We start from the raw sequence: 27,734 nt of genomic DNA on the forward strand, positions 1-27,734 counted from the left end.
TTCATAATGGCAAGAAAAATAAAGTACCATATGTTTAGGGGCCTAGTCGATGATAGATATAGAAAAACTATGAAGCGCAATGTTTGGAATCCCAAATATCCAATTTTCTCAACATTTGGTCAGTGCATGGCAAGAGTATAACTACACTTACTTTTCTGCACCGACAAATTATCAGAAGACAATACCCGATGCTTACATATGCACGAACTATTATGCAATTATAAATTAAAAAAAACTCGACCGGACGGGGAAAGACCGCCCCCGCGGCTTTATATTAAGAAGAGGCCAAGTTGACCCCGGCCGAGAAACCCCCCGAACCCCGGCTCTTGATCTTGGGTCTGGTGCCACGTTCCTGGGACCGTTACCCAACGGGCCGGGACCAAACTGACCACTCAGCCCACTGGGTCTGGCGTCACGTTCTTGGGACCGTTACCCACTGGGCCGGGTCCAAACTGACTACACAGCCCAAGCCATCAAGAGCACAGCGATGGGGTTTTTTTCCACAAGCGGGGGAAATCCGCCCCGGTGGGGGTTCGAACCCCCCGCCTGCGGGTGCCGCCGGTTGTGCCCAGACCGACTGAGCTAACAACCTTAGGCATGCACAGATAAATTACAAATGTCCCAGGTATAATAGTCACCGTTTATTTTTCTTTTTCTTTTTTTGAGCGGATCACATTTATTTTCACTCAGATACATCAATAAATGGATTCACGTTTCTTGCGCACACCAGATAAGAATCACTGAAGAATTCTTTTCCCACACAAAAATATAGACAATCAGAATACACAAAAAACATTGACAATCGAATGATAACCTCTCACGCGCTAGGTCGGAATGTTCAAAATTTAGTCACCTGCTACCTGTGGAGTTACAACTCTCCAATGTCGGCCAGACCATCAAACTAACTAGGCCATCTGTCAATAAAGAAGTGCATCTGTCAATAAAGAAGTGTTTCATGTTCGCAAACCTGTCAAACTATATTTCAAGTAGATTCGTCTTTGAAACGAACTGAAAGCATAGGAATATCATCACACATACAAGAAGGAACTTCAACAGTAAGTATGCAAGGCCAACCTGCCATGTCTACATTCACAGCATCAACCTTAAGTAAATTATCAGAGGCTTATGAATCACCAGTTTATTTGAGTCCAACATGCACTCCTCATGGCATGACAAACAAAAAAAAGTCAAAATGCATTACATGAAGCATTCCAGAATATGCTCATAACACTTCATCTAGCATTATCTCCGAGCACAAGTTTTGACAAAAAGAAGGCAAAAGCAACGTGCCCCACTCCATGCTAGCTGGAAGGTTCTTCAGTACTCCTTCTTGCCAAAGTTTTTGCACCACAGTTGCGATGGGATTGGCCGAACCGGATGATGGGGGCGTTGCTGCATAAAAGCATTACATTTGTCAGAATTCAGAAATGTGACTTTCACAAACGATTGCAAAAAAAAAACCAGTTTAAAATTAAGTCTTTCTACCTGCCTCTTAGTAACAGGGCTCAAGGCTGAACAAATAAGGCCAATTCTAGAATATGATCCATATTACAAAGGCAGCAGGTCTGGTTGTATCGCATGTGTATAATTTCAATCAAGAAGGTGTTTAGTTTAGCATGCAATCATGTTATTAGTCTGCTTTACGTAAAGTTAGTAATGAGAAATCTAAGATTGTTCTAAAAAGTGAAAAGAATAAATTTCAGGAATTGCCACACAGAATATCATATAACGGATACCCTGTAACCTTTGTGGCATGCTTGACAGGTGTCAACAACAACTAGCACAACACAGTACATTTTTCCAGAGGACTGACTCTGATCAGTTTATCATATCACATTATTCAAGGGAGCGACTCAAGCTCAGTTTAGCATTTCAAATAACACATGCTCATATACACACAATAGCAGCAACTGTCATTTAAGACATGTGTGAAGCATCCAGCATATATAACTGTGACAAACCTCCATACATCCATGCAACAATTTCAAAGAAGTAAACTATGTAACCTAAGCCACACTAGGGTACCTATATGTCGAGGGAGAGCAGCCCCATGCCTATTATAACTATCCTAAAATCCTTATGGCCCTGCTAGAAATCCCCAAATGCTCCATTTAACTTGCTGGTGTAAGCTTTCTTCTCAAAATGATATACTTTAACAAGATCATAAGGTTGTCAATTCATTCAACTAACTTTTGTGGGTGTTCTAAAAGCACAGGCACTAGATGGGCGGGAAGCACGATGGCATCCGGTAGAAATCAACCATGAGCTTAGATGAATTACAAGAAACAATTGCAGTGTTGGATGGTTAGCCACATATTCAACAAATAGCTTGCATTCTGAAGTCCATTGTTTAGATTACTTGCACCAAGACTACCCATATTCTTTCCCTGACAAGTGTGTTTTGTAAGAAATAGCAGCTCACCAGCTTAGGGACACAGATGGGCAAACAAGAGCACTGGACCATGAATGCTTAGATGAAGTTCTTCAGAATAGGAAGCTAAGAGGATGGGAGGACCAGTACACTGCCTCAATCGCCATTAGATGAACATATATTCTGAAAGTCAGAAGCTGTGTCGCTAAAAAATCTCTTAGTTGTTGGTTTTAGGAGTCTTTTGAGATATATCAGTGAAGATGGTAACCCCAGCTAAACTTCTACAAGTGAACAACATCTTTCCTTTTTATAAAAGCAGGCAATATACCATCTACAAAAATAGTAGCATCACACTCCCCTATCCACTTTCCCCTCCATCAGCCTATATACTCCTTGCATAGCTATCTAGAGAGCATGCATCATGGCCATAAGAGGATTTTAGCAAAATAACTTTAAGGTACTATTTAACCCATTAGCATCTGTGTGCAAATTTAGTGCCTGCCTGGCTAAAATGTGACCGAGCAAGTAATCCAAATGAAAACAAGCACGCTCGTCACAATGTAAATATTGATCATTTCACAGAAGCAAGGAAATTGCAGGGCTTTGGATTTTTTTCATTGTATAGCATTCTAACCAATCCACTCCAATGAAGTAAAGACATATCGTGAAACTGTATTCCATGGCAAAACTAAATCAAAGTTAAGGGTACGTCGACCAGGATCACTAGTAATTCCCAAATGCAACTCACAAGTTTAGAGTTCTACAGCCAAATGAAGAGCAACAGTACCCGATTAACGAATTAGCCATCGCTTCCACATTCGATATGTACGCTATGTACAATGAACAAGCTGTTCCTGGTTCCAACGATGAGAAATTCAACCAGCCGCGTAAATACTCGTTGGCCACAGATCTAATCTCTAGGCTAGAGTAGGGGTCAGCTCAAATCCACAAGCCGCCAGGGAGGGGAAGAGGTAACAGGAGCAGAGGAGCCTGGATGACGAGGATGCGCATGTATACCTCAAGCTCGGCGGACTTCATGGCGATGGGGATGCAGACGAGGAAGACGCCGAACATGGCGATGGCGGTGTTGCGGCGCCAGTGGACGGGACGGCAGTAGGGCCCTCCCGTCATGCTCCACACCTTCTGGCGGAAGTCGCCGCCCCCGTGCCCGCCGCCATGGTCGCCGCCCATCGTCGCCGCCGGCGCTGCTCCTGCTCGGATTCAACCAGATCGGGGGTGCGAGGTGCGGGTGCGAACCTGACCGTGCCGACGGGTCGATGTCTCGATGGGGAATTGTGCGGTGGACGGCGTTTTTTCACAAAGGACCCTACTGTTTTCGCTAAATGCATTACAATACCATTTGGGGATTTTCGAAGGAAATAGAAATAGAGTAGCTATACTGCGGCTTGTCTGGTTATCAGGTTATGTCTTGTTCGAAATGCATGAACTTGAAAAGAACGTTCAGTTTTCTTTGAGGTTTGGTGAATTGCCTAATTTCAAATATGAAATAAACTCGTCAACTGCACCTACCACATTTGACATTTCTGACATCCAGCTTCAACTTTCAAAATTGTTACCATTTGAATCTCTATTAAACATGAACACAGGTCTCAGCACTTTATGCAATAGAAGAAAAATAAAGTAGCATATGTGTTTAGGAATGATTTATTCAGAAAACAGATCGGTGTACGATATCATCCCAGAAAAAAAAGCAATTTAGCAAGTATAACCTAGGCTCTGTTTAGTTCCAGCGCAAATTTTTTTTGCGTTGAAATCTTACTAATTTGAAGTACTAAATGAAGTCTATTTACAAAACTTTTTTGCACAGATAGGTTGTAAATCGCAAGACGAATCTAATGATGCTAATTAATCCATGATTAATCAATAATTAGCAGATGATTACTGTAGCATCACTGTTACAAAACATGGATTAAGTAGGCTCATTAGATTCGTCTTGCGATTTACAGCCCATCTATGCAAAAAGTTTTGTAAATAGACTTCATTTAGTACTCCATGCATGTGTCGAAACATTCGATGTGACGGTTTTTTTGTTTACAGGGTTTATGGGGTGGGAACTAAACAGAGCCCTAATAACATTCACTATGCATTGAGGCAGAAAGTTACACAATTGATCGCCAGCAACAAAGTTGTTCCTTGGTCAGGGCAACTTCTTCGGGGCAACAAAATGGTAAATTTGTATACATTATACATGAGATTTGATTCAAGAAAAGGCACAATGAGACTAACCACTGTGATTTTCTACTTCCGTAAGACCTAACATGCTCTTTGCCTCTTACAAAATTACATGTGTAAATACAATAATTCAATGACAGAGGAAAAGCACCATAAGAAAGATGCACAAAGTCAACATAAAGCTTCCAATCAGTTATCATCCGAACTAGAACCTAGGACTTGTTGGGATTCTTGCAGCTCCCTGCATAAGATTTGTACGCCGTTTGCGGTAATATACAAATGGGCCGCTTACTAGCAGCATCCCGGCCATTATTACCTGCAAAAGAACATGACTTGTGAATCATAACGACGTACCCAGTGCCGTAGGCTCCCGCACTGTGCGGGGTCTGGGGGAGGTTATTAGCGGGAGGTCTTTCTCACACACCGTGCAATGTGTAGAGGCCACCGCTCGAACCTGTGACCTCTCGGTTCACAGGCGGCAAGCACTACCACTTGCACCAGGCCGCCCTTTTATGACTTGTGATTCATGCTAAAAAAAATTGAACTTTTTATTGGATTTTCATAGACAAACGAAGATTAAAAAGAAAACAAGCTATCAATAGGATGTGGAATCTTTAGTACCGAAGGAGCAAGCGTCCACTACTCTGCTAGAAAGGTTAAACGCATGCTTTGCATTTTTAGGGTACACAGGTTTCCTTTTTCTGGGACCCTTCAATTTCGAAAGTATTTGGAATCCATATCAAACTGCATGGTCAGAGCACAAAGCTCTAAATATCTACTGTAACAAACTGAAGAAAAGGTCAGTGCGCGTGTTCTTACTTAAGGATGGGATTCAAAGCCCAGTTTTGCAAAAATAATGATATATGCGGAACTGTTTCTCAATTTCTTAACACTTATTTTCGCAATTTTCTTCCACCATTTTTTCTCACTGCCTGTTCACTTCCTTTTTCTCTGTGGTATTAGCATTAGCAGAGAAGCTACACTACAGCAAATAAATAATACATGATAGATAGCCCTACAATCTGTGTACCAATAGAAGAGAAGTTTTGCGATTTTAATACCTCAAAACCAAGAAAAGATAACTTCTCTTCACCCTCCAATGGCACGCAACTCCTGTAAGTAGTATAATGCTTTGGGCCACCTGATTTGGATTTCGTGTCGCCTGATGCAGATGCATCATCCAATATCTTCCTCTGCTTGCTCTTATTTCCTTCTTTTGTACCATTTTGCGCTTGTACACATTTCAAGGGCAGGCGATAGCCAGTTTCGCTGCAGCTGTACTTTTCATCATTCTAAAACAATCGATATGTTATTGTCAGGCCAGCATGATGGGGGAAAATTCAAGCATACCATCTCAGTTGTTGACACTAAAATGGTTGTAAACTGTAATCTGGACCCAGGATTGATATCTGCTAACTGTCAACTCAATTAAGTAGATACCAAAAAGCAGCAGCTTTACATCCATTGTGTTTGCTAGTGAGGCAAGTGAGGAGATTCTGACTGTCTGCCACAATGCAAGTATGTTATCCAACTTAAGTTTCCGAGTATGATACTATGGATACATGCATAAGCTCCAGCACTGGTAGTGCTTACTGACCATGGAAAGTTCATCTCTACTCTGAGCAAATCACGGTCCATCATTAAAAAAAATACCGATGTAAGAGTAGGCAGCCTTTTTTTTTAAACAGAGAAGAAGAAAAATTAGCCTCACGCCCTCACCACACGCCCAAAGGAATCTAGGTTCGAATACATTTATTTTAATAACAAGGTTTGAATACATTATGGGACCATTATGAAGGTCATATATTTTCAATGCAAATGAATGTGTAGCTTGAAACAAGGAGCCATTATTGATACAACAAAATTACTAAGTTGGAGGGAGTATAAGGGTGGTGATGAGAATTGATGGTTATAAGACCAATAAAGGTAAGGTGAAATGTACAAGTTCGACCTTGGTTCGAGCTGTAATATCTTTTCTGAAAATCAAATAACTTTCACTGGAAGATTGTTTTGGCAATAAAACAAACGAAGTCATTTATATGAGGGAGTATAAGCACTCATCTAATCCTATAGAAGTTGAAAAAGTTTGTAATCTATGAGGTCAAGAAAAGGGCAGCATAAAAGCTTCTAGCCATATAAGAGTTCCAATGGAGAACTTTGCACTTCTGTGCAATACTTCTATGGCATCAAGATGCACACTTCAGTGTTATCTTCAACAAAAAGGTGGGGCCCAAAGAAACCTTTGGAGCAACTTAAAACGTAGAAATTCCCAATATCCCCCTTCTTCTTTTGGAACACACATTAAGGACAATATCAGACATTTTGACATACATGTTGTACCATAAACCAGAAAATCAGGTTATACAAGCACCAGATGTAGTGATTGGCAAATGAAAGAAATACTAAAGGTTCCTATTTCACCAACCAAGGACTATTGCAATGCCATAAAGACTATTAGACTATACCAACAGCTTGAAAGACCAGACCAACGAAGTATAATTAGCAATAACAATATTATCCTTATCTACCTCCCCCATACACCCTGAAGCGAAGTTGTAAATCAATAAGTCAAATAAATCCGTGAATCACTTAATCTAATAGTCATTGTTCAAATTAATCAATGACTAATAAGAATAACTAAACATCACTAGATAATTAAAGCCTTCTCCTCAATGCTACCTTATTTTGTGTTCATCTTCGTGGATGCTACCTCAATAGGACGAGACGCTGCATTTAAATTGGAGGTCCTCTTTAAATTGCGTCCTAACTACGACCTGATCTTAACCAGTAAGCAGTGCCCAAATTTACTAGGTAAAAAAATTTGAAGCAAATTTGCAGCAAATAGTGCTCATATTCGGTTAACATTAAGCAAGATCTGAACTTCTCATGACAAACTTCTATAACTCTAACCCAGGAACAGCAACCACATAAGCTACACCAAAAACAGAACAAGGAGAAATCACGCGATCCCCATGTCCAATTGGAACGACGAAATCTAACACAATCTTCCAGTGTCACCAAACAAGATCGATTTTTTCCCCATGCGAAATCCCGATAGAATGCGTTCCATTAGCCACAGAAGAAGAGAGAATCGCCCAACCTTCTCAGAGTACTGGCAGGGGATGCAGGGCCCCGAGGGCGTGCACTGGTAGGAGGCGTTCCCCTGCGCCTCCACGAAGCCGAGCAGCGACCTCCGCGCTCCGTTGGCGGTCGATGCGGCCGCGGCCGCCGCAGCTGCTGCGATCGCAGGGGGAATCCAGCATAGGGCAGCCACGGTGACGAGGAGCAGAAGCAGAAGCCGCCACCGCCATGAGTTCGCCGCCGTTGCCTTGTTCGCCATGGCTTCCGCGCCTGCCAGCTGCTCTCGCCGACCTCCCTTGGTGCGGTGGCAAAGGGGAGAGGTTGGACGCGCCCGATAGTTGTAAACGGGCACTTGGAAATTAACGGGTTCCCACCCGTAAACCCGATTAATATTAGTCGTCCCCTCCGCTTCGTCTCTCACAGGCCAAACGCGCCGCCGCCGCCGACAATGTTCCGCCGCTTCCTCCCGCACCGCCGCTTCTTCTCCTCCTCGTCAGCCTCGAATGCCACCCCAACACTCTACTCTAACGGAACCACCCCATTCTCCCTCCTCTCGTGGGGCCGTGGCGCGTCCGGCCAGCTCGGCGGCGGCAAGGAGGAGCGCCGCCTCTACCCGTCACCCGTCGCCCACCTCCTTCTCTCCGACTCAGACCCGCGACTCGCGCCCACCCCCGGACGCCTCTCCTCCGAGGGGGAGACGTCTGGCGTGGAGGTGGGGATCTCCTGCGGGCTCTTCCACTCCGCGCTCTTCGTCGAAGGAGGCGCCTGGGTGTGGGGCAAGGGCGACGGCGGCCGCCTCGGCCTCGGTGACGAGTCGTCCGCCTTCGTTCCCCGCCACAACCCCAACCTCCGGGACCTCCGCCTCCTCGCGCTAGGCGGCATCCATTCCGCTGCGCTGACCACCTCCGGTGACGTCTTCACCTGGTGAGGAAACTGCCACATTGCTGATTTGAGAACTGCTCTTGAAAAAGTTTAGTACTCCGTATGTAGTTAGATGTCTAACTAGTGGAAGCTTCATGTATTACTCCATGAACGAATTGTGCGAAGAATGCATTACATTTTGATGGATGTGGCTGCTGCATCACTCAGTTTACTGTAGTCTGCAGGGGTTATGGTGGATTTGGAGCACTGGGGCACTATGTATACCATAGGGAGCTTTTGCCAAGGCAAGTGAAAGGTCCTTGGGAAGGGAAGATAACGCACATTGCTACAAGTGGTGCGCATACTGCAGCAATCACTGACTCAGGTCGGTCTGGTTCACTGTCAATGCTGAACTATAAACTCTTGGATCATCTGATACCATCCTTTGCTATCAGATGGCGTGGCCTCTTGCTGCAATTGAAACTTCTCATCTTTGATAATTGCACTTTGTTAACAGGTGAACTTTACACCTGGGGTCGTGATGAAGGCGATGGAAGGCTGGGGCTTGGGAGTGGGGGTGGTCCAGGTGAAGCTGGCTCCCTCAGTGTTCCTTCCAAGGTGAATGCATTGCCTGTTCCAGTTGCTGCTGTAGCTTGTGGTGGCTTCTTCACAGTGGCACTGACTTCAGACGGGCAATTATGGAGTTGGGGAGGTTAGGCTGTGACTAAACATCATCTAACAACTCATACTGTCATACACATTACTGATAGTTATTGTTTTTCTTTGGATGGCAATATGGCATAGCAGTAGTCAGTGTTTGTTACTTGTTAGCATATCCAGACCCTTCATTTCATTGTCAGACATAGACTAGATGATTTTGTTCTTTGGTATTGTGTCTGAAGAGCAGTTAAGCTGTTTTCATTTGGCCACCCTGTAAATGGACCCATTAAGGTGTCAAACTAATATGAGCATTGACAACACTCCTGAATGGATGTGCATCCATTCTTTCTCCAATTGTCATATGCTATAATCTGCACCTTTTTATTCTCTCCTTTCAAGTTAGATGGCAAAGGAATGCTTCCATTCATTTTCTACTGTAGGAGAACTTATTATATTTGTGTTTTGGTTGCACCTCTCATTTAGTGATGTGCTTAATAATTATGTATTGTTTATCATTTCCAGCAAATTCAAACTTTGAACTGGGTAGAGGAAGCAATTTCAGTGATTGGAGACCACAGCTTGTCCCTAGTCTGAAAAATGTCCATGTAATCCAAGTAGCATGTGGTGGATATCATTCTCTAGCTTTGACTGGTAAGTTATTAGAACCTGCAGAGTCTCATCTTTCATGAACTTTTCTTAGAACTTATAGGCACCAATATAAATCTGATGTATTTAAAAAGAGATTTGTTTCAGCTGTATTAACTATTAATCTTGTGGCAAAACATTGGCTGCTGCACCACTGTTAAACTGTTTACAGATGAAGGTGAAGTTCTATCTTGGGGGCATGGTGGGCATGGACAACTTGGACATCCAACCCTTCAAAACCATAGAGTCCCACTTGCCATCAAAGCTTTATCTGAGGAGCGAATTGTCTATATAGCCTGTGGAGGATCGACCTCTGCTGCTATATCAGGTGAAATCTAGATAATTTTTTCTCTTAGCTCACTACCCCATTGCTCTACTGGTTACTCTTGACATTCTCTTGGTCTCACTTACCTATTGTTTGTTATTTAGTCGACTAAAAATATTCGACAAAAGAAAATCTTGGTCTAGCAAAGCTAATAGATGCTCTGCTGATGATCAGCAGGCAATGTCAGAAGATATACCACCACATGGTTACATGTAAACTGAATTAGATTCTGTATTTTGAATATGATTCTCGAGATAAAAATGGTATGATGTTGAAGAAACTATGTCTGTACATAGGTAACACACCCTGTAATTTAGATATAACAGATGAAGTCCCTTTCATGTCAGTTTGTGCTATCTTTTAGTTTATTAAGTTAAAGAAGTCCTAGTGCTTACTCTAGAGTACAGGCTGCTCAATTCTACTCTGATTCCCAGACATATTGCAGCGTAAAGGTACACTTCTTTGTGGCATGGGGTTAGTTTAGTTTGTAGATCTGGGGCCGCTTTGCTTTATTGTAGTTCTGCATCATGCTTCCTATTAGATATATGCAGGTAATCAAATTTCCTCACTATAAGCAACTCACCTGAACTTCTGTTTGCCTGGGCAGAGAAAGGTGACTTGTATATGTGGGGAAATGCAAGAGACTGCCAGTTAGGCGTCCCTGGTCTACCAGAAGTTCAGCCACTCCCCGTCAAGGTCAATTTCCTCAGAGATGGTGATGAAGATTTGGGACCTCCTCATGTCATGTCTGTTGCAATAGGAGCCTCCCATGCCATGTGCTTGGTCTCTACGCAACAAATCGAGAAATAACGCATCTGGGGTTTCCGCTTTGTAAAGGCTCTCATGTTTCGACACTCTTACATCCAAGTTCACTCCAGAGAGGATCCTGTTCTCTTCCGGTTCAATCCCGCTGTGCTTGTTGGTGGAAGCTGGAGAGTCCTGCTGAGTTAAGTTCGACAACAGCAAGATACAATAAAAGCCTGCCACATGCTGATAATAAAACCAAAGGAAAGGCTATCTGGCTGGCTTATGTCCAGCTAAGACAACTGTAGTTGATTCGAATTCTTAAATTTTAGCACTGAAAGTTACATGGGTAGATGTTGTTCTAGGTATTCTGTAGCACTGTGACACGAAGGGATGATACTGTGAAAAGCGTGACTGTACAACATGTACCCTTGTGAGTTCTGACCAAAGATTCAGAGATTCTGTTTTTTGTTGAGATGGCCAGAAGTTGCTGTTCAATAACTAACCACTGTTTTATGCAAAGTTGCTGTTATTCAGTTTAATACAGAGTTGTTGCCTGGTTTTCTTGCCATTCAGTTTAATACAGAGTTGTTTGTTGCCTAATCGTCATCATCCATGCAATATTATTACACACCAGAGCCAAATGCAGATTTGCCGAATATTGCCACCGCAATATGTGAAAGATAAGATTTTCGGACGAACGAGAAGGATGTGTGGACGCTGGCGCCTTTGTTCGTTCCCTCGCGTCGTCGTCTTTGGCCGCCGCCGCCTCCTTCTACCTCAGCCCAGCCCAGGAGGACCGCGGGAGAGATTCCTCGTTGATTCGCTCCGAGGTGGTCCGCCGTCCGCCTCGTCTCAGATTCTCAGGCGTCTCAGATTCTCAGGGGCTCCCCGGCCTCTCAGTCTCAGGTACTCTACTATCCTTCACCTCCCGCCGGCAGTGTGTGGCGGCGCCTTGAGATCCTCCTTCTCGCTGCCTGCTCGTGCTACTTCAGTCCCCGCATCTTGTGACCCTTTCTTCGCGCGAATCAAATCTTTCTGCGTTTCCAATTTCAAAGAAAAAAAACTACTTGCGTTTCAAATTTAGGTGCGAATTGTGTGGCGAGTAGATTAGATTCGTTCAACTTTTAGGAGTCTACTACGATCCATAAGGTTCAGGAAGTAGGATATGGGAATATTACTTGCAATTTTCTGCCTAACGTTTCTGTTTCTCTGTCTCAGCATCCATCCCTTGTTCCTGGCTTCCACCTTCTGGTATGCTCACTACCTTGTGGGTTCGTCAGATTGCGCATCTGCCCAAGTGCGCAAATTCAAGGGTAGCCTGTGCCCCTTCCTTCCTTGCTGTCACGCAGCCACCTCTCCAATTTAGTTTGGTTCACAGGGCATCCTTCAGCTCCCAACACAGCCAGTTTACAAGAAGCGCTGCAGGTTAGAAAGATCAGAGCTTTTTTTGGTTCTGCTGACTTCCTCTGCCAACATTTTCAATCGCCTAGACAACTTAAACAGAATCATCTGAAGACCCGAAAGCGGTGTTCCGAGTGCTGCCAGAATGAATTTTTTCCCCTATGCTTTAGGTCCTCTTATGGCTGAAAGGGAGTTGATTGGCAAGGATAAGCTTGTGCTTAGAGGTTTGCAGTTTCACGGATTCCATGGAGTGAAACAAGAAGAAAAGACACTGGGCCAAAAGTTCGCTGTAGACGTCGATGCTTGGATGGATCTGAGCATTGCTGGTGAAACTGACAGCATATATGATACAGTCAGTTACACAGATATTTACAGGTAACCACGTTCGTGTATGTATGATCAGCGAACTGAGACTTTGATTCTATTGGCATTCTCTTTCCTGACTTATGCCTCAATGTTAGCAAAGTCCTGATCTGTATCCATGCTCCGCAGAATTGTCAAGGATGTGGTTGAAGGACCATCTCAGAATCTTTTGGAGTCAGTGGCTCACCGGATTGCAAGTGCCACATTGCTCAAGTTCTCTCAAATATCTGCTGTACGGGTTGAAGTTAAGAAACCTCATGTTGCTGTACAAGGAATTATCGACTATTTAGGTGTTGAGATAGTTAGGTATAGAAAGGACATGGCAGGAATTTCACCATGAGCTCCACTGCACTAGCATTCCGAGGATGGCATGTCCATGTTCAATCTGTCAATGGCGCTGACTGCTCAACATTGCGTTCCTTCAGATGTATATACTGCAACAATTCGTACTGAATGTTGCTCTCAGAAGCTGTTCGGCTCAAAATTGATCTAGTTTTATTGGAATTGAAGTAGGCAATTAAGTTTTTCCTCAAAGCTTGGATGGAGATGAAATTCCGGCATTGGATACTTATTATTAGCTCGGTTGATATTTTCCATATTGCACCTTCCTTCCCAGATGTCTGGTCTGCAGTTCTGTAAATTTTGTACCATTCTATCAAAACTATGAGCAAATTTGAGCTGTCATGTTGGACCCATGTAATAAGCTCAAATTTATTTACTGACATCAGAAATATCAATGGCTATAAAACTTTCTTGTACTTATGAAACCTCCATGAAACTTCTTGCATTGGGATTTCCTTGGCTGTTGCGCCTTGGCTGTGATACCTACGAAGTGCCTCCAGCAATGTTCCGTTGGCTAGTTCCCCTTTTTTATTGAATACAGATACACAGACTGAGCCAATAATATCCTGTGGAAACCACCAAAGTCTTCTGAAGCAGGAGGAAAGTGACGTGGACAGTTGGATTAGGTGATCCTTACCTTTCTGGTTCCCCATAGGCTCTCAAGGACAGGCTGCCTCTCCATCCTTTTAGTTCCTTGCTTCGTCTCTACTCCTAATCCTGATTAATGCCTTGCCTCTTTTTTGTACTCTCCTGCTGAAGCTTTCTGAAACCACTACATCACTATTTGTTTCTATCTAACATTTTGGGAGCACCGAGCTCTTCCAGCTTGCCGGGACGGAGTCTTCATCAGGGCGCTTTCTTCACCACAGGCAGAGCAATGGCGCCGGCAAATGGTGATGCTGCCGGACCAAGTTCCAGCCAGGATGGCTTGGTAGCCACCATGAAGAAGCGCAACAAGCCTCAGTGTAATCTCTCCTCATATAAAGAAGGGAAATTCTGTTTTTTTTTCTCCATCTGGAGTTGCTGTAATTTGAGGACTGGGATGTTTGCTCCCATGAACAGGATGTAGGAGCCTACCTTGTTTTCTTACAGATTGTCACCAAATAAGGACTTGATGTGCTGCAAACTGGAAAACTGCCTTTCTGTTTCTAGGATTAGAGGATCGTGAATTCGTTATTCATAAAGCTAGAAGTAGCCTTAAAGTAATTTATTTAATGGTGTTATCTTAGTGGTTTAAATTTGAAACAAGTACTTATCTCAGTATATTCTGTTGATTATGAAGATCATCAGTTTACTCAGCAGCAGCTTCCAGCTTGCAAGCCTATACTGGCGCCTCAGACAGTAAGTTCAATTGTCTAGTCATTGTACCTTATCTTTTAGTTCTTTCTCAACATGAGTGTGGTTTGGAAATTCAATATGTGATGATTATCTCTAACTAACTCCGAGCGATCAGGTTATCCCTGTACTTTTGTTTGTGGGCATAGTTTTTATCCCGATTGGCCTTGGTTGCATTGCAGCATCAAATAGGGTAAGTTTGAACTGTGATGCGCATTATATAATCTGTACTCTAAACCTGGTTCTCAAAAATCAAATTTGGTGTAACTTACTGCTTTTAAATAGGTTGTTAAAGTGGTCTATCAATATGAAACTTCATGTGTACCAGGATACATGATTGACAACAAAATTGCCTATATCCAAAATCCTTCTATAGATAAGACCTGCACGAGGATTCTCAAGGTAAAAGGTTATCATCTGAAAGTAAAAAAAAAAGATTTGAAGTATTTTCTGTTCTCAGTTGAAAGGGAATTTTCATAGGATGGGAGACTACCCTTTGAATGTAGGTTCCTAAGGATATGAAGCAACCAATCTACATATATTATCAACTCGACAAGTTTTACCAGAACCATAGAAGGTAGAATCGTGGCTGCTATTTTCACTGACAAATTTCCATTTTCTTTATAAGGGAAGCTTTGTTGATCTTAGAGAATTAGTATATTGAAGAAAAATATATTGGGAAGCACAGGTATGTGACGAGCCGTAGCGATAAGCAGCTGAGAAGTCCTAACGAGGTCAACAACACAGAGTCTTGCAAACCTGAAGCTACTGAGCATGGAAGCCCCGTTGTCCCCTGCGGACTCGTAGCTTGGAGCCTGTTCAACGACACGTACAGCTTCGCTCGCGGCAATGAGGTGCTGATGGTTCACAAGCGAGGCATTTCATGGAGGAGCGAAAGGGAGGACATTTTTGGGAAGCAAGTGTTTCCGAGGAATTTTCAGAATGGGACTCTAATTGGTGGGGGCACACTTGACCCAAGAATACCTGTAAGTTCTGTGGGACTCATTACTCGAACAGGGGAGCTACTCTCTTATTTTGGTCTGTCAGTAAAGACTTCCTTAATTTTTTGAGTTTGAGTTCTAACTTTCAGTATTTGAAAAGCCTTGATTCGTATTTTGTGAGTTGTAATTACCTACATTTAAATACAAACTTGAACAGCTGAGCAGGCAGGAGGACCTGATCGTCTGGATGCGAACCGCGGCGCTGCCAACATTCCGGAAGCTGTACGGGAGGATCGAGGTGGACCTCCACGCCGACGAGCTCACCGTGACTCTGCAGAACAACTACAACACGTACAACTTCGGCGGGAAGAAGACGCTGGTGCTGTCGACCGCCGGCGTGCTGGGAGGCAAGAGCGACTTCCTCGGCCGCGGGTACGTGGTCGTCGGCCTCGCCTGCCTCGCGCTGGCGATGCTCCTGACGCTGCTCTACCTCGCCTTCCCACTGTGAGTGGCCTACTAAGCCGCTGCCGAACCGCAGCACCATCGATTTTCTGCGCACGAGTTGTTGTTCAGAGGCTCTTCTGATCACAGTTCGTAGCTGCATTTGGATTAATCGATATGGGTTTTGGTTGCAGGAAAGAGGAGCATCTGGCGCTGCGGTACCCTTTGTCCGGCAGACCTGCACGGTGACCACGCATGCCTAGATCACGTACAGATTGAAGCCGTTTCTTTTTCAGGCTTGGATTCGGTTGGTGATTCCTTGCAGGGATCCAACGAAGAATAACAGCTACAGAGCTGCGTCGTGTATATATGCATCCGACAGTATATTTACATGCCACTGCCGCGCGTGCGGTTTGTACATGTCTGAAGTTGGTTTGCTTCCCGTACATTCAGATTCAGACATGTTGGCTGCCTGCTTACATATTTCAGATTGAGCAGATTCAAATGCATCAAGCAGTATACAGATTCAATCGACACATGTTTTGTGTTGAGAGAGAGAGAGAGAGAGAGAAACTAAACTGATGTCTCTTTACCGATCTCGCCGTGTATCTCTTGTGCATGGTATTTCGCACGTGCTTGTTAGTCTACTTATTTAATTATACTGACCGTTTTAATTAATCTCACACAGTTCGTCAGGGATGACGCCGAACTTGACGCGAGGTTGTCACTGGCTGCTATGAACCTGCAATGCCCATTGACTCACCAGTTTTAAAAAGTGGACAACATTGGCCTTTGCCGCCACCGGACAATTGCTATGCGTGCCGCCCAAACAAGTAGGAGAAGCTACGACTGCGAGTCCACGACACGATACGGCACGTAGGCACAAAACCAACAATTGGCTTCCTGGACTACCTCACTGTCTACCAGTAGTGCAGTATAAGTAGTACACAATGTGGGCTAGTTCCTGGCATCCTCGTCTCCCCGATCTGCCTGCGGGCACCACCTCGATCGCCTCTGCGGCTGCAAGCAGCCCACGGCCATGGAGAAGGCTGCCTCCTTCCTCTCGTCCCTCGTCGGCGGCGGAGGGTCGCCGGAGCCGGCGGCCACGGTGCGGTCCATCACCATATACCCCCTCAAGTCCTGCAGGGGCATCTCCGTGCCCCAGGCCTCTGTCACCTCTACTGGTACCTTACCAACCCGTTCTGAGCTGGCCTGGTGCCCGGTCTCCTCCTGCCTCCATTGCCACTAGCTTTGGCACGGTCACGGACACTGATCCAGGCGCGCGCAGGGTTCAGGTGGGATCGGCAGTGGATGGTGGTTAACACCAAAGGCCGGGCAGTGACGCAGAGGGTGGAGCCCAGCCTCGCGCTCGTCGAGGCCGACATGCCGCCGGAGGCCTTCGCCGTCGAGGACTGGCAGCCGGCGCCAGACTCCCACTCCCACATGGGTATTCTCCTTGTTCATTCTGCATTTATCAGATTTTGTCAAAACAAAAATTGCAGTTATCAGTCTTGTTCAGTTTCCTTCAGAGGCCACTCAAAATTAAATGTGTCACTTTTATGTGCATTCGAACCACTTCATTTGCAGTCATCAGAGCGCCAGGAATGGACCCTCTGAAGATCCCTCTCGCCGCCGAGCACGCCACGATCGACGGTGTCGCTGTATGGGATTTGGTCGGGCTCTGCGTACGACGAAGGAGCTGAAGCGGCCGAGTGGTTTTCCGCCTACCTAGGAAAGCCCAGCCGGCTGGTGCGCTTCAAAGAAGGTTCAGTCAATTCAGAAAGATCTCTAGTGGTACACGGTCCGTCATTTTTGTCTCTGCTACTTACAGAGAATGCTTGTCTTGCAGAATTTCTCACAGCATCGGAAACTAGACCGACCGATCCGGACTACGCTCAAGGTTACAAAGTCATGTTCGCTGATGCCTTCCCGATTCTGATAGCCTCCCAGGTAGTGTTCAGATTCTTCAGAGGTTTTCTCCAGACAAATGATTTCAGCAAACGTTTCTGCAAGCCTGCAATACTATGGTTGTTTCAGGGATCGTTGGATGCGCTAAACAAGATTCTTAAGGAGCCAGTACAGATGAATCGCTTCAGAGCAAAGTGAGCAGAAAATCGTGTGCTAGTTTGTACTTTCTGAATTTCTTGCTTGGGTCATCTGCTGTGATTGATGACTACTTAGTAAGGTTGCTTAGTGCAGTTCTAACCTATCCCTGACAAATTATAGCTGCCTGCTGTGCCTGTGCTCGCTTTCTTATGAAGCTAGCTGATATCTTTTGACAGTATTATAGTGGATGGATGCCATCCATACTCAGAGGATCTGTGGAAAACAGTGAAGATCAACTTGCTAACATTCATAGGTGTCAGGTTACGTGACTGCTGCAAGGTTACTGATACTGATATTGTTTACTCCCCTGGAATCTTTAGCATTCCTATCTGATCCATTTTTAACACTCTAAATCTATAAGTTATAAAGCATGTAGATGTGTTGCTTCTCATTTTGCTTCACGCGATCTTGGTATGTGGCGCTTAGCTTTCTAAATCATACTAGTACCGTAATGGATGTAGCTCAAGATGTTAACCCGATATTCCTGATGTTATGAATGTTACAGTATGTTTTTTTCACTTAGTTCTTTCTTCATTTTCTTTTCATTATGAGATCAGCGACAATTATATGATTCAGGTTTTAAAAAATATTATTTCCTGCATAGCAATAATTCAAGTAAGTTAACTGCTGAATGTGTAAAATTACAGCATAATTTGCTATGGGCATACTTTTTAGGGAACTAAGAAACCAATAAATTAGACAATAAGGTGTGCACCCTTTACTTTGCAAGGTAACACAAAAGAACCCATTGCTCAGCTTCTTCGTTGATTGATTCAGGTTCCTAACGTTGATCAAGAAAACGCAACACCTGGCATCGAACCAAATGAAACTCTAAGGACATTTCGGTTTGGTGAAGTGCTGCGTCCAAGCCACAAAAATAAACGGCAGGCAATTATCTCTGGCAGACATTTTCTTTGTTCGTCATTAGACAATTATGGGCATCTTATCTGTGACCTTATTATTTTAGCATGCTCGAGAAGCAGGTTTCATAATGGTGACCTAATTCATTGAAGACTGACAATCCTTTTCTATCGATCGCTGTAGGTGTTCTTTGGGCAAAATCTAGTCTGCAAGGAATCCCTTTCAGCAAATGGCAAAGAAAGGATCATCAAGGTCGGTGACCCGGTCTATGTTCTGCACTCATTCTCTTCTCCTGATGAAGCTCCAGCCTGAGTCTATTATGTAACTGTTCGCGAAAACAAAATGAAGGCGACGAGGAAAATAAATAATATTGCGCACAAGGGAACACATGCACACACTTACGAGAACACATATTTCATTAATTTTGATCTTTTACAAAATTTATGAATACATGACTCGCGACAGCTCGTCTTCTTCTGTCTTCTACATTGATGCTTAAGGAGATGTCTAACTCATAGAGATTGCGTAGTTCACTGATTCCCGGGCCGATTGGGCGCGTCCGGTTAATTACATCTGTAGAACGAGTCTACAGAAAACCTCCGATTAAACTGCGCTTTTGTGGTCATCGTCAACTCATCTGCTCGTCATCATCCATATGCAATATATGGAGTGTAGAAGTATGGGTGGCTTGTTTCGCCGAAACCCGGTCATGACTGTACGTCGCCATGTCGGTAATAAACAGAAAACGCTGATGAAGGGGTGACTTTCGCCTCGTCGGTGTCTAGTCGCCTCGTCGGTGTCTAGTCATATGGCCCAGCTTCATTCAACATGGATATATGTGTGTTGCCATCGCCTTGTCGGTTCCCAGCAAAATAGTATCCAAATCCCATTACTTGGGACACGCCGATGGAATCGTGGCCTCGCCTCGTCGGCACTTAGCCAAAAATTTATCTAGCCTCATACTAGACATGTAGAAGTCGACCGCAATCACAGTGTTAAGATCATACTTGGACGATGCTCGCAGGATGAATTGATTCAACAGCCTTTCGGCGTATCAAATTCTATTCTTTTATTTCAGCTCAATACCCATAGGGTAGTTTCAGACTTAGCCAAAATAATCAGACTTGCATGTGTAGCTCGACAGAAACTTTATTTCTTATTTGCTTCTCTCACGTATAGCTTGGCACTTCACGTGGTAGTTTAGGCCTTAGCCAAAATAATCAGAAAGCAGACGAGGCGCTGCTCCTCTCACGAATGGGCAGCATGCATGTCCACGCAGCTTGCCAAGAACTTTACTTTTCTCGCTTCTCAGCACATCTCGTGTGCATGTGTAGCCATTAGGAAATCTAACTATATAATATTTTTCATGCTCGAGCCTGCCTGCATGCGCAGCTCTTTTATCTATTTATTTCAGCTGACCTCTTCTCACAATAATTTTAGGCCTTAGCCAAAATCAAGAGACCAACACAGCAAGCATGTATGTGCAGCTCGATAGGGACTTCTCTTTTTGTTTGGCCACCGTGATCTCTTTATTTGCTTCTTCGCATGGGCAGTCATCCCATCAGGGATTTCTTCTTTTTATTTGCCTCTAGCTCAATACATACGGATGACCAGGAGGAACTTCTTTTATTCTCTTTCTTGCTTCTCTGCAGTGAGAGACCACAAACAGGAGCATCACATGTTAGATTATAACTTTGCTTCTCTTGCTCCCCGTAATGGGGCGACAAAGGGGCTTTCATCACAGGTCACCATATTGATAGTCACACATGGTCGATACTTGCTTTTCTTGTCATGGGAACCAACGATTTGTTCTACTGAGTGGGTGTTCCCCAACTCATGTAGTGTCGCTTTAGTTCTATCCATATGATGGAATTTCATCGCCGTCATGGATCCCATTAAAGGGCATGGGGATAATCTCGCCGCCATCGTAGAATTTATCCTTCCCCCCTAGGGATACGGACACGATCTCTCTTTCTTTACAGAAAATATGTTGAACTAGATGGATCGCCACATATTGGGATCTCACCATAGTTTGAACAAAAGAACATCATAAATTACTCATTGCTTGAATTATAATTATCACCTTGAAACATGGTGATCGGGAACGACGGCATCTTGTTGGTGCTAGCGAGGTGGATTCTTGGCAGCAAGAGGACGTCGGCGTTGAGTCGATCGGCGACGGCGGCGAGGCGCTGCTTGCGGCGACGTGAACGCGCAGACGGCGGCGGCGTGTGTGTATCTGCGTGCGACGGCGGCGGCGTGTGTGTATCTGCGTGCGACGGCGGCGTGGTGCAGGCGTGCGTATGTCCAACCCCGGCCAGGGGTATCGGCGGCCTTTATATAGGCACGGGAAGCCAACGCTTTGACCCTCGGCCACGCAAAAGATTTAAACAAACAAGTCTATCTCTTGGTTACGTGAACTACTTTATCTCTAATCACCGGCCGGCTTGGATACGATCAAAACAAACTCATCAACTCTATATCTCCAAGCTTACATCTCAAGATGACTTGCATCGACACTTACATGTGGGCCGGCTCCCGGAGAACCCAAACTGAATTAAACCATCATCGTCCTGATACGTATGCGTGCATGATTGCCAGGGCTCATGAAATGAACTCACACACACGTAGACTACCAATGGCGTGTAACTTCATCCAGGTCCCTTAAACAAAGAGAAGTGGGGCCCACATGTCATAAGGGCTCAACCATGATAAACGTACGTATGCCTATACATATCACGTACATATATATGTTTTGTCATATTCCATCATTATTTTTTTAGCATAAATAATCATCAAACAGTAACAACTGCCTGCTGTTTATTATCATACTGTGTGTGCAAGGGACTACCAGCTAGATGGATAATTGTTGCTAGCAATATCTATGTATATTTCAAACAGAGTTAGAAATTCAAAAACTCTCTGTGTGGTTGTCTGTCCAAAGTTCAGAAATTCAAAAACTTTGTGTGTGGTTGTCTGTCCAAAGTTCAAACATTCTGGAATTCAGGATCTGTGTTGTATGCATGCAACGAGCTCAGATCTTAAAAACTTTCATGGCATCCGAAAATTCACGAATTGCGTGCGAGTTAGTTTAAACCAAACATATGAGGATGATTCTTTAAATGCCATCTTAATTATTGCTAGTTATTAGAACCTGGTGCCAGTACCACATGCTGAACTCGAAATGTGAAATGAAAAGAAAAGAAAACATCACTGCCTTTCTTCGCACGGCGCCTGGAGCTCGTGTGCTGGATATCCGTATGTACTCCATGGCCGTCGGCCGTTGCCTCCTCGTCCTCATCCATCTCTCCTCTGCGGGAGTACTGATTGGGGTGGAGATACAAGTGATTTGATAGGCAGGCCATGGGCGCGCCGAGGCAGGGCGTGGGTGGTTAGCCGGAGCCGCCATAGCCGGCTAGCTTGCGGTAGCGCCGACACGGAGCTCGCACGGATCGGAGATCACGGCATCTTGTTCGCGGCACATTGGGAACAAGAATTACCTGCGACAATTGCAATCCAATAGTTACATATGGCACATTGGGAGTATATATTGCAAGCTTGAAGCTACTGCACATAGAAGCTACATTGCCATTAAATGCTGTGATTGAACAAGCAAGATGTTTCATGAAAGAGTGAAAGAGCACACTTGGCAAGTGTACATGTGTATGTAAACAGGGGCATGCCCATGCTTTAAGGTTTGGGTATTTAATATTTTCGAAGTCGAGAAAAAAAATTTAGGCGTCGTTGTGCGTTGCGCAGTTCCCACTGGCCGTCGCCGCGCCGCTAAGGTTCGTCGCCGACGGCCGGAATCGGAAAGGACATGACCAGGCGGGAGGGTGGGGATGGAATCAGGATAGATGGGGCTGGGGACCTACGGACGGCGCTGATTGGGGGTCGCGGCTGTGCCTATAGCAAGGGAAGTGGGCAATTTGAGGACAAGAGACAATAGGAGATTGTGAAGCCTCTTGTGTGATGTTAGTTTATCTCCAAGAGACACCTTAAAGACTTTCTAATTATGAATTTAGGATTTTTAGTGAAAACCCTTCCTCTAAGAGTGGTAAAGGGCCTTGAAATTTGACTTAGATAATTCAAGGATCGGGCTCCAATCCTATACAATTTTGAGCTAAAAATGTATAAGGGCTAAGTTGGATTGTGAGGGTCATTACGGCCATGACCCATTATCACCCCTACCTTCCTCCAACAGTTCTCTAAAACCAATCCCTCGAGATAGCAATATCCTAGATCATATATTTTTCTTTTCAGATCTGAGAATAAAAATCCACACCCGATCCCAAATACTTATCATTCCATTTTAGAACCGGATCTTAGACCTTCATCCTTCAAATTTGTGGATCATATTTTTCCAATATGTCAAGGTTCAAACAATAAGATATCCGGTATGAGGGAATTGCCATGGAGACATGAGAATGCCGTGGGGACAGGAGAATACAGGAAGAAATAATATTTAGGACCCTCTACATAAGGATATAGAGACTTAGATAGTACAATTTAAGAATTCTTTTATAAATGCTTTTATTTTCTATTTTTGAATACATATACATATTATATACTATATTCCCTATATAGCACGCAGGGTGCTGAATAAGTTATTTAGCACCCCAACCAGCACTCAGACCCAAGCTCATCCAGCATCCATCCCGCAAACGGAAAATTAAGAGGTTCAAACCGGAAATAGGTCTACGTGACCGGAAAATTTAGCTGCAACCGGAAAACTACAAAGTTCTAACCGGAAATTAGTCTGCGTGACCGGAAAATTTAGCCGCAACCGGAAAACTAAAAAGTCCTAACCGGAAATCAGTCTGCGTGACCGGAAAATTTAGCCGCAACCGGAAAACTAAAAAGTCCTAACCGGAAATTAGTCTACGTGACCGGAAAATTTAGCTGAGCCATCCTGCAACTAGAAAACCCAAGGTTCTAACCGAAAATCGATTCAATGTGGCCCAGTACTAACCTCGGAGATTGAAATTTTGGGAATTGTACCAGCTTGAAGCCTTTTGTGAGACTGTTTGCGAAGCGGTTCTTGCTAGAAACTTTGATTTTCCCATCAGAGCTGATACTCTTCCCCAGACAAAGGGATTTCTTATGTAGCCTAAAGTGCTTGATATAATCATAATTTCTGACTTTTGCTAACAGCGATGTGTAGTCCATTTCATGCTAACAGGACCTTCTTTAACCATGGTATTTAGTTGATCACAAATTTCTGACTTTTGCTTTCCTAGTTTCCACGTGTTCTGAACCTGCCAGTCATTAGTTATTATGCTTCAATTCACATGGTATTTTTCGGTTGAACTACCGCATAAAATTCTGCTGGAATAAACCTGAACATTTTCGGGCCAAAATAATCAGACTAACACCAAACCGGAATACTCCACCCTCGAGACAAGAAAATTAAACATTAAATAGTCTATGTTTATCAGGAACCGGAGCATTTCTTTGCCACAGATAATTTTCCGGTCACCCTTCAAAAGAAAAATTCCTGTCGCAGGATGTCAACTTGCAGCATTTTCTTGTTAGAGATGTCCTTTTCCGGTAAGGAGTTGAGACCTAGAGAGAGGTGACGTTTTCCGGTCAGAGATCATTGCCCAGTATCATTTTCCGGTTTAGATACTCCTTTTTCCTGTTGCGGGAATTCCCAGCCAGATTTGGCTCGTTCCCACACCGTCGGAGGCCCACGTGCTAAATAACTATTTAGCACGCTGGGTGCTAAATAACTATTTAGCACGCTGCGTCCCCCTATTATATACTATGTATATAAATTTTTTTGCCAAAAAATTACATGGCAGGCCAGCCCCTGTAATGTAAAGAACTTTCAGAATGTAACTCTGATTGGTGGTGGAAGGCTTGATCCAAGCAAACCTGTAAGTGTACGTGGTTGAACTTGTCACTGGACTGGGCTATCCTATATTTGATAGTCTGTCAAAAAGAGTTCACAGCCCTAATTTTCAGCTCCAAAGCCGTTTATTTATTTATTTTTGCAAGTTTCACGTTTCTGTTTCCAACTTGAAGGGTAAGCAAGCAGGATCACCTGATCGCGTAGATGCAAAATGTGGCACTCCTGACCTTCTGGAAGCCGTATAGAAGGATCCAGGTGGATCTCCCAGCAGAAGAGCTTGTAACAGACAACCAGAACTGTGCCAATGTTGCTCTGCAGTGCTGCTGAGCATCATCATGCGTACTCGGGATCAATCCTTACCTTCCTTGTTTCCCAGAATCTCCGAAGGACAGGTTGTCTCTCTATCCTTTTATTATTCTTTTCTTCATCTCCATTCCTAATAAGCCTGCTTGACGCTTTCCCTCCTTTGTACCCTCCAGGGGAAGCTTTTCTGGAACTTCTATATCAACCATTTCTTTATGTCTAAAACAAGCTCATCAAGCTTGGAGGGCTGATTCATTGGGACATTTATTTTCTTCACCAGGGACAACAATGCCGCCAGTGAATAGTGGTGCAGCTGGACCGAGCTCCACCTCCACCCAGGATGGACCGGCAGCCACCACGAAGAAGCTCAACAAGCCTCGGTGTAAGTTTCCTCAGATAAAGTAGAAGCAAAATTTTATATTTCTGTCTGCAGCCTGAATTGTTCTCCTTAACATCGACTGAGTCTAGAGTTGTTTATGATATCTGTGGTACCTTTTGCAATTTTTTTTGGTTTGCAAAGGATCCTTTCTTTTCCTAAATTAGAGGAGGGTCATTTATGAAGCTAGAAGTAGTCTAAAGCAGTCTATTTAATGGGGTACTTTTGTGGTTTAAACTTGGATAAGTACTTACTGCTATCTTTTTTGTATTGATGTTGAAGATCGTCGGTTTACTCAGCAGCAGCTTCCAGCATGCAAACCTATACTTATGTTTCCCATTGTGAGTTCATTTTTTTCCTTTCACTTCATTACTTAGTTCTATCACAAATTCACAACACGAATATGGTTTAGGAATTCAATAAGTGGTGGCTGTTTGTGGGTGATCAGGCTATTTCTGTAATTGCGTCTGTGGGCATAATTTTCATTCTGATCGGTCTTGGTTGCCTCGCAATCTCAAATAAGGTATGTTTGTGCTGTGATGTGCATCGTATAGATCTGCAGTAGATGCCCAGCAGGTCTTATTCAAGTTTGGAGTGACTTTCTGCCTTGAAATAGGTTGTTGAAGTGGCAGATCGATATGAGACTGCGTGTGTACCAGAAAACATGCATAATAATCCAGTTGCTTATATCCAGAACCCTTCACAAGATAAGTCCTGCACAAGGGTGCTCAAGGTAAAGTTAAAGCAGTTGTAGAATGGAAGTAAAAAAAAAAAAAGACAGAAAGTTCTCTTCTGCTTTGAAATGACAGTGATAGTTTTCATAAGCTTAGGCTATATATTCTTGTCTTTACAGGTTCCTAAGGATATGAAGAGGCCAATCTACATATATTATCAACTCGACCGGTTCTACCAGAACCACAGATGGTAAACAAAAACGTGGCTGATCGATCACTTCTCCTGACGAGTTACCACAGAAGCTAAACTCGGGCTCTTCTCTTCACTCTTCACTTGTTCAGGTACGCGAGGAGCCGTAACCTCAGGCAGCTGGGGGACCCCAAAAGTGCCAAGGACACGAGACTCTGCAAGCCTGAAGCAACCGCGAACGGGGTCCCCATCGTCCCCTGCGGGCTCGTGGCGTGGAGCCTGTTCAATGACACCTACAGCTTCGCTCGCGGCAACGAGACGCTGGCGGTGAACAAGCGAGGCATCTCGTGGAGGAGCGAGAGGGATCACCTGTTCGGCGAGCATGTGTACCCCAGGAACTTTCAGAGCGGGGGGCTGATCGGCGGCGGGACGCTTGATCCGAGCAAGCCTGTGAGTTCGTCCGGAACTTGTTCCTGGAGCAGCAGGGGATCCAAAATCTTTTTTTGTTGCTTCACCTTGGGTGTTTGCCAACTCTACGCGCAGCTGAGCGAGCAAGAGGATCTGATGGTGTGGATGCGGACCGCGGCGCTGCCGACGTTCCGGAAGCTGTACGGGAGGATCGAGGTGGACCTCCGCGCCGGCGAGGTGGTCACGGTGGCCGTGCAGAACCGGTACAACACCTACAGCTTCGGCGGGAGGAAGGCGGTGGTGCTGTCGACCGCCGGCGCGCTGGGCGGCAAGAGCAGCTTCCTCGGGCGCGCGTACCTGGCCGGCGGCGCGGCGTGCCTCGGCCTGGCGCTGCTCCTCACGCTGCTCGGGCTCCTCTGCCCTGTCCCAGTGTGAGTGGCTCTCAACACAAGGCGTTGCTCGATCGATCAGAGTTTCAGATTCCTCCCTGTTCGTCTGACACAGTCTGACTTCTGTGCTGATTGCTATTGATTGGTTGTGCTTGCAGCGATGAGGAACGCCGCCTCGGGCCTGCACGACGATAAGCGCGCTCCCAATCAGTGCAAGCGTCCTACTCCTACGCTGACCGGCGACCTCTTCTTTTGGAGCTTTGGTCCGTAGCTGCGTTTGTAATGCACACCCAAAAATCAAGAATAATGTACAATCAGCAGTCACAGATACTGGCTACTGGTGTCATTCCAGTTGTTTGACTTAAATTATCTAAAAAAACTCTTCTTGTAAAAGGAGAGAAGGACGAATAAATAAATAAATAAATAAATAAATAAATATGCTTGCTGCCGTACATGTCGGCCACCACACATTCCAACAGCGCAACAGAACGGATGAGGCAGACTGCGTCATCTGCTCTCTGAAATGACGCCATCATTCACTGGGCTACCTCAGATTTGCTCTGTGCCGCCGCACTGCCGCTTCACCTTATAGATGGCCGTTCGGGCCGTCCGGCCCGGCCCTAGCACGAGCCCGGCCTGGCCCGCTCTTAGCCGTGCCGTGCCTGGCCCGGCCCAATATCAAGTCGGGCCGTGCCGTACCAGCCCACGGGCTCTACCAGCGGCCCAAGCACAGGCCCGCGGGCCTGTTTCGTGCCGGGCCAGCCCGCTGGAGCCCGGCACTACAGCCCAGACCGGGCTGCCCGAAGCCCATAGTTCAAAATACATCTCATCCTACTCCAAATTTAACAAGCAATTCCATATATCTTA

General features: G+C 44.8%; 5 protein-coding genes and 1 pseudogene across 15 annotated transcripts; 4 read left to right on the plus strand and 2 right to left on the minus strand.

Annotated features, from left to right (window-relative positions):
• Positions 1-1,023: 1,023 nt before the first annotated feature.
• LOC120658459 lies at positions 1,024-3,689 on the minus strand. Its single transcript, XM_039936739.1, has 2 exons — positions 3,389-3,689; positions 1,024-1,392 (listed from the first exon to the last, which is right to left on the minus strand). The coding sequence occupies exons 1-2, from the start codon at positions 3,560-3,562 to the stop codon at positions 1,318-1,320; spliced, it is 249 nt and encodes an 82-aa protein (XP_039792673.1). The 5' UTR covers positions 3,563-3,689; the 3' UTR covers positions 1,024-1,317.
• A 770-nt stretch (positions 3,690-4,459) lies between these two features.
• LOC120658429 lies at positions 4,460-8,854 on the minus strand. 2 transcript variants are annotated; one of them, XM_039936708.1, is made up of 4 exons: positions 7,665-8,854; positions 5,626-5,856; positions 4,989-5,093; positions 4,460-4,880 (listed from the first exon to the last, which is right to left on the minus strand). In XM_039936708.1, the coding sequence occupies exons 1-3, from the start codon at positions 7,902-7,904 to the stop codon at positions 5,034-5,036; spliced, it is 531 nt and encodes a 176-aa protein (XP_039792642.1). In that variant the 5' UTR covers positions 7,905-8,854; the 3' UTR covers positions 4,460-4,880; positions 4,989-5,033. The 2 variants fall into 2 exon arrangements, with proteins under 2 accessions (XP_039792642.1, XP_039792641.1); XM_039936707.1 differs by lacking the exon at positions 4,989-5,093.
• Positions 8,060-16,242, plus strand: LOC120658351 (RCC1 domain-containing protein RUG3, mitochondrial-like). The gene is made up of 9 exons (XM_039936612.1): positions 8,060-8,569; positions 8,752-8,891; positions 9,024-9,218; positions 9,689-9,817; positions 9,984-10,139; positions 10,744-12,308; positions 12,455-12,659; positions 12,777-15,769; positions 15,901-16,242. The coding sequence occupies exons 1-6, from the start codon at positions 8,094-8,096 to the stop codon at positions 10,944-10,946; spliced, it is 1,299 nt and encodes a 432-aa protein (XP_039792546.1). The 5' UTR covers positions 8,060-8,093; the 3' UTR covers positions 10,947-12,308; positions 12,455-12,659; positions 12,777-15,769; positions 15,901-16,242.
• On the plus strand, positions 11,589-16,242 carry LOC120658425 (dihydroneopterin aldolase 2-like). 4 transcript variants are annotated; one of them, XM_039936701.1, is made up of 11 exons: positions 11,589-11,789; positions 12,102-12,308; positions 12,455-12,659; positions 12,777-13,954; positions 14,272-14,330; positions 14,443-14,517; positions 14,610-14,726; positions 14,831-14,901; positions 15,013-15,310; positions 15,483-15,769; positions 15,901-16,242. In XM_039936701.1, exons 2-4 carry the CDS (start codon positions 12,137-12,139, stop codon positions 12,985-12,987), a joined length of 588 nt encoding a protein of 195 aa, XP_039792635.1. In that variant the 5' UTR covers positions 11,589-11,789; positions 12,102-12,136; the 3' UTR covers positions 12,988-13,954; positions 14,272-14,330; positions 14,443-14,517; positions 14,610-14,726; positions 14,831-14,901; positions 15,013-15,310; positions 15,483-15,769; positions 15,901-16,242. The 4 variants fall into 4 exon arrangements, with proteins under 4 accessions (XP_039792635.1, XP_039792634.1, XP_039792636.1 ...); XM_039936700.1 differs by having other exon boundaries at positions 12,777-14,330; XM_039936702.1 differs by having other exon boundaries at positions 12,777-14,330; positions 15,483-15,697.
• Positions 12,777-27,197, plus strand: LOC120658371 (ALA-interacting subunit 5-like). 7 transcript variants are annotated; one of them, XM_039936644.1, is made up of 9 exons: positions 13,759-13,954; positions 14,272-14,330; positions 14,443-14,517; positions 14,610-14,726; positions 14,831-14,901; positions 15,013-15,310; positions 15,483-15,769; positions 15,901-15,920; positions 15,963-16,236. In XM_039936644.1, exons 1-9 carry the CDS (start codon positions 13,867-13,869, stop codon positions 15,983-15,985), a joined length of 1,038 nt encoding a protein of 345 aa, XP_039792578.1. In that variant the 5' UTR covers positions 13,759-13,866; the 3' UTR covers positions 15,986-16,236. The 7 variants fall into 7 exon arrangements, with proteins under 7 accessions (XP_039792575.1, XP_039792578.1, XP_039792580.1 ...); XM_039936646.1 differs by having other exon boundaries at positions 15,483-15,697; XM_039936641.1 differs by having other exon boundaries at positions 12,777-13,954; positions 15,901-16,267.
• On the plus strand, positions 16,415-19,095 carry LOC120658379 (annotated as a pseudogene).
• Positions 27,198-27,734: the final 537 nt, after the last annotated feature.

The sequence above is a fragment of the Panicum virgatum genome, chromosome 2N (assembly GCF_016808335.1).
Source record: "Panicum virgatum strain AP13 chromosome 2N, P.virgatum_v5, whole genome shotgun sequence".
NCBI classification, from domain to species: domain Eukaryota; kingdom Viridiplantae; phylum Streptophyta; class Magnoliopsida; order Poales; family Poaceae; genus Panicum; species Panicum virgatum.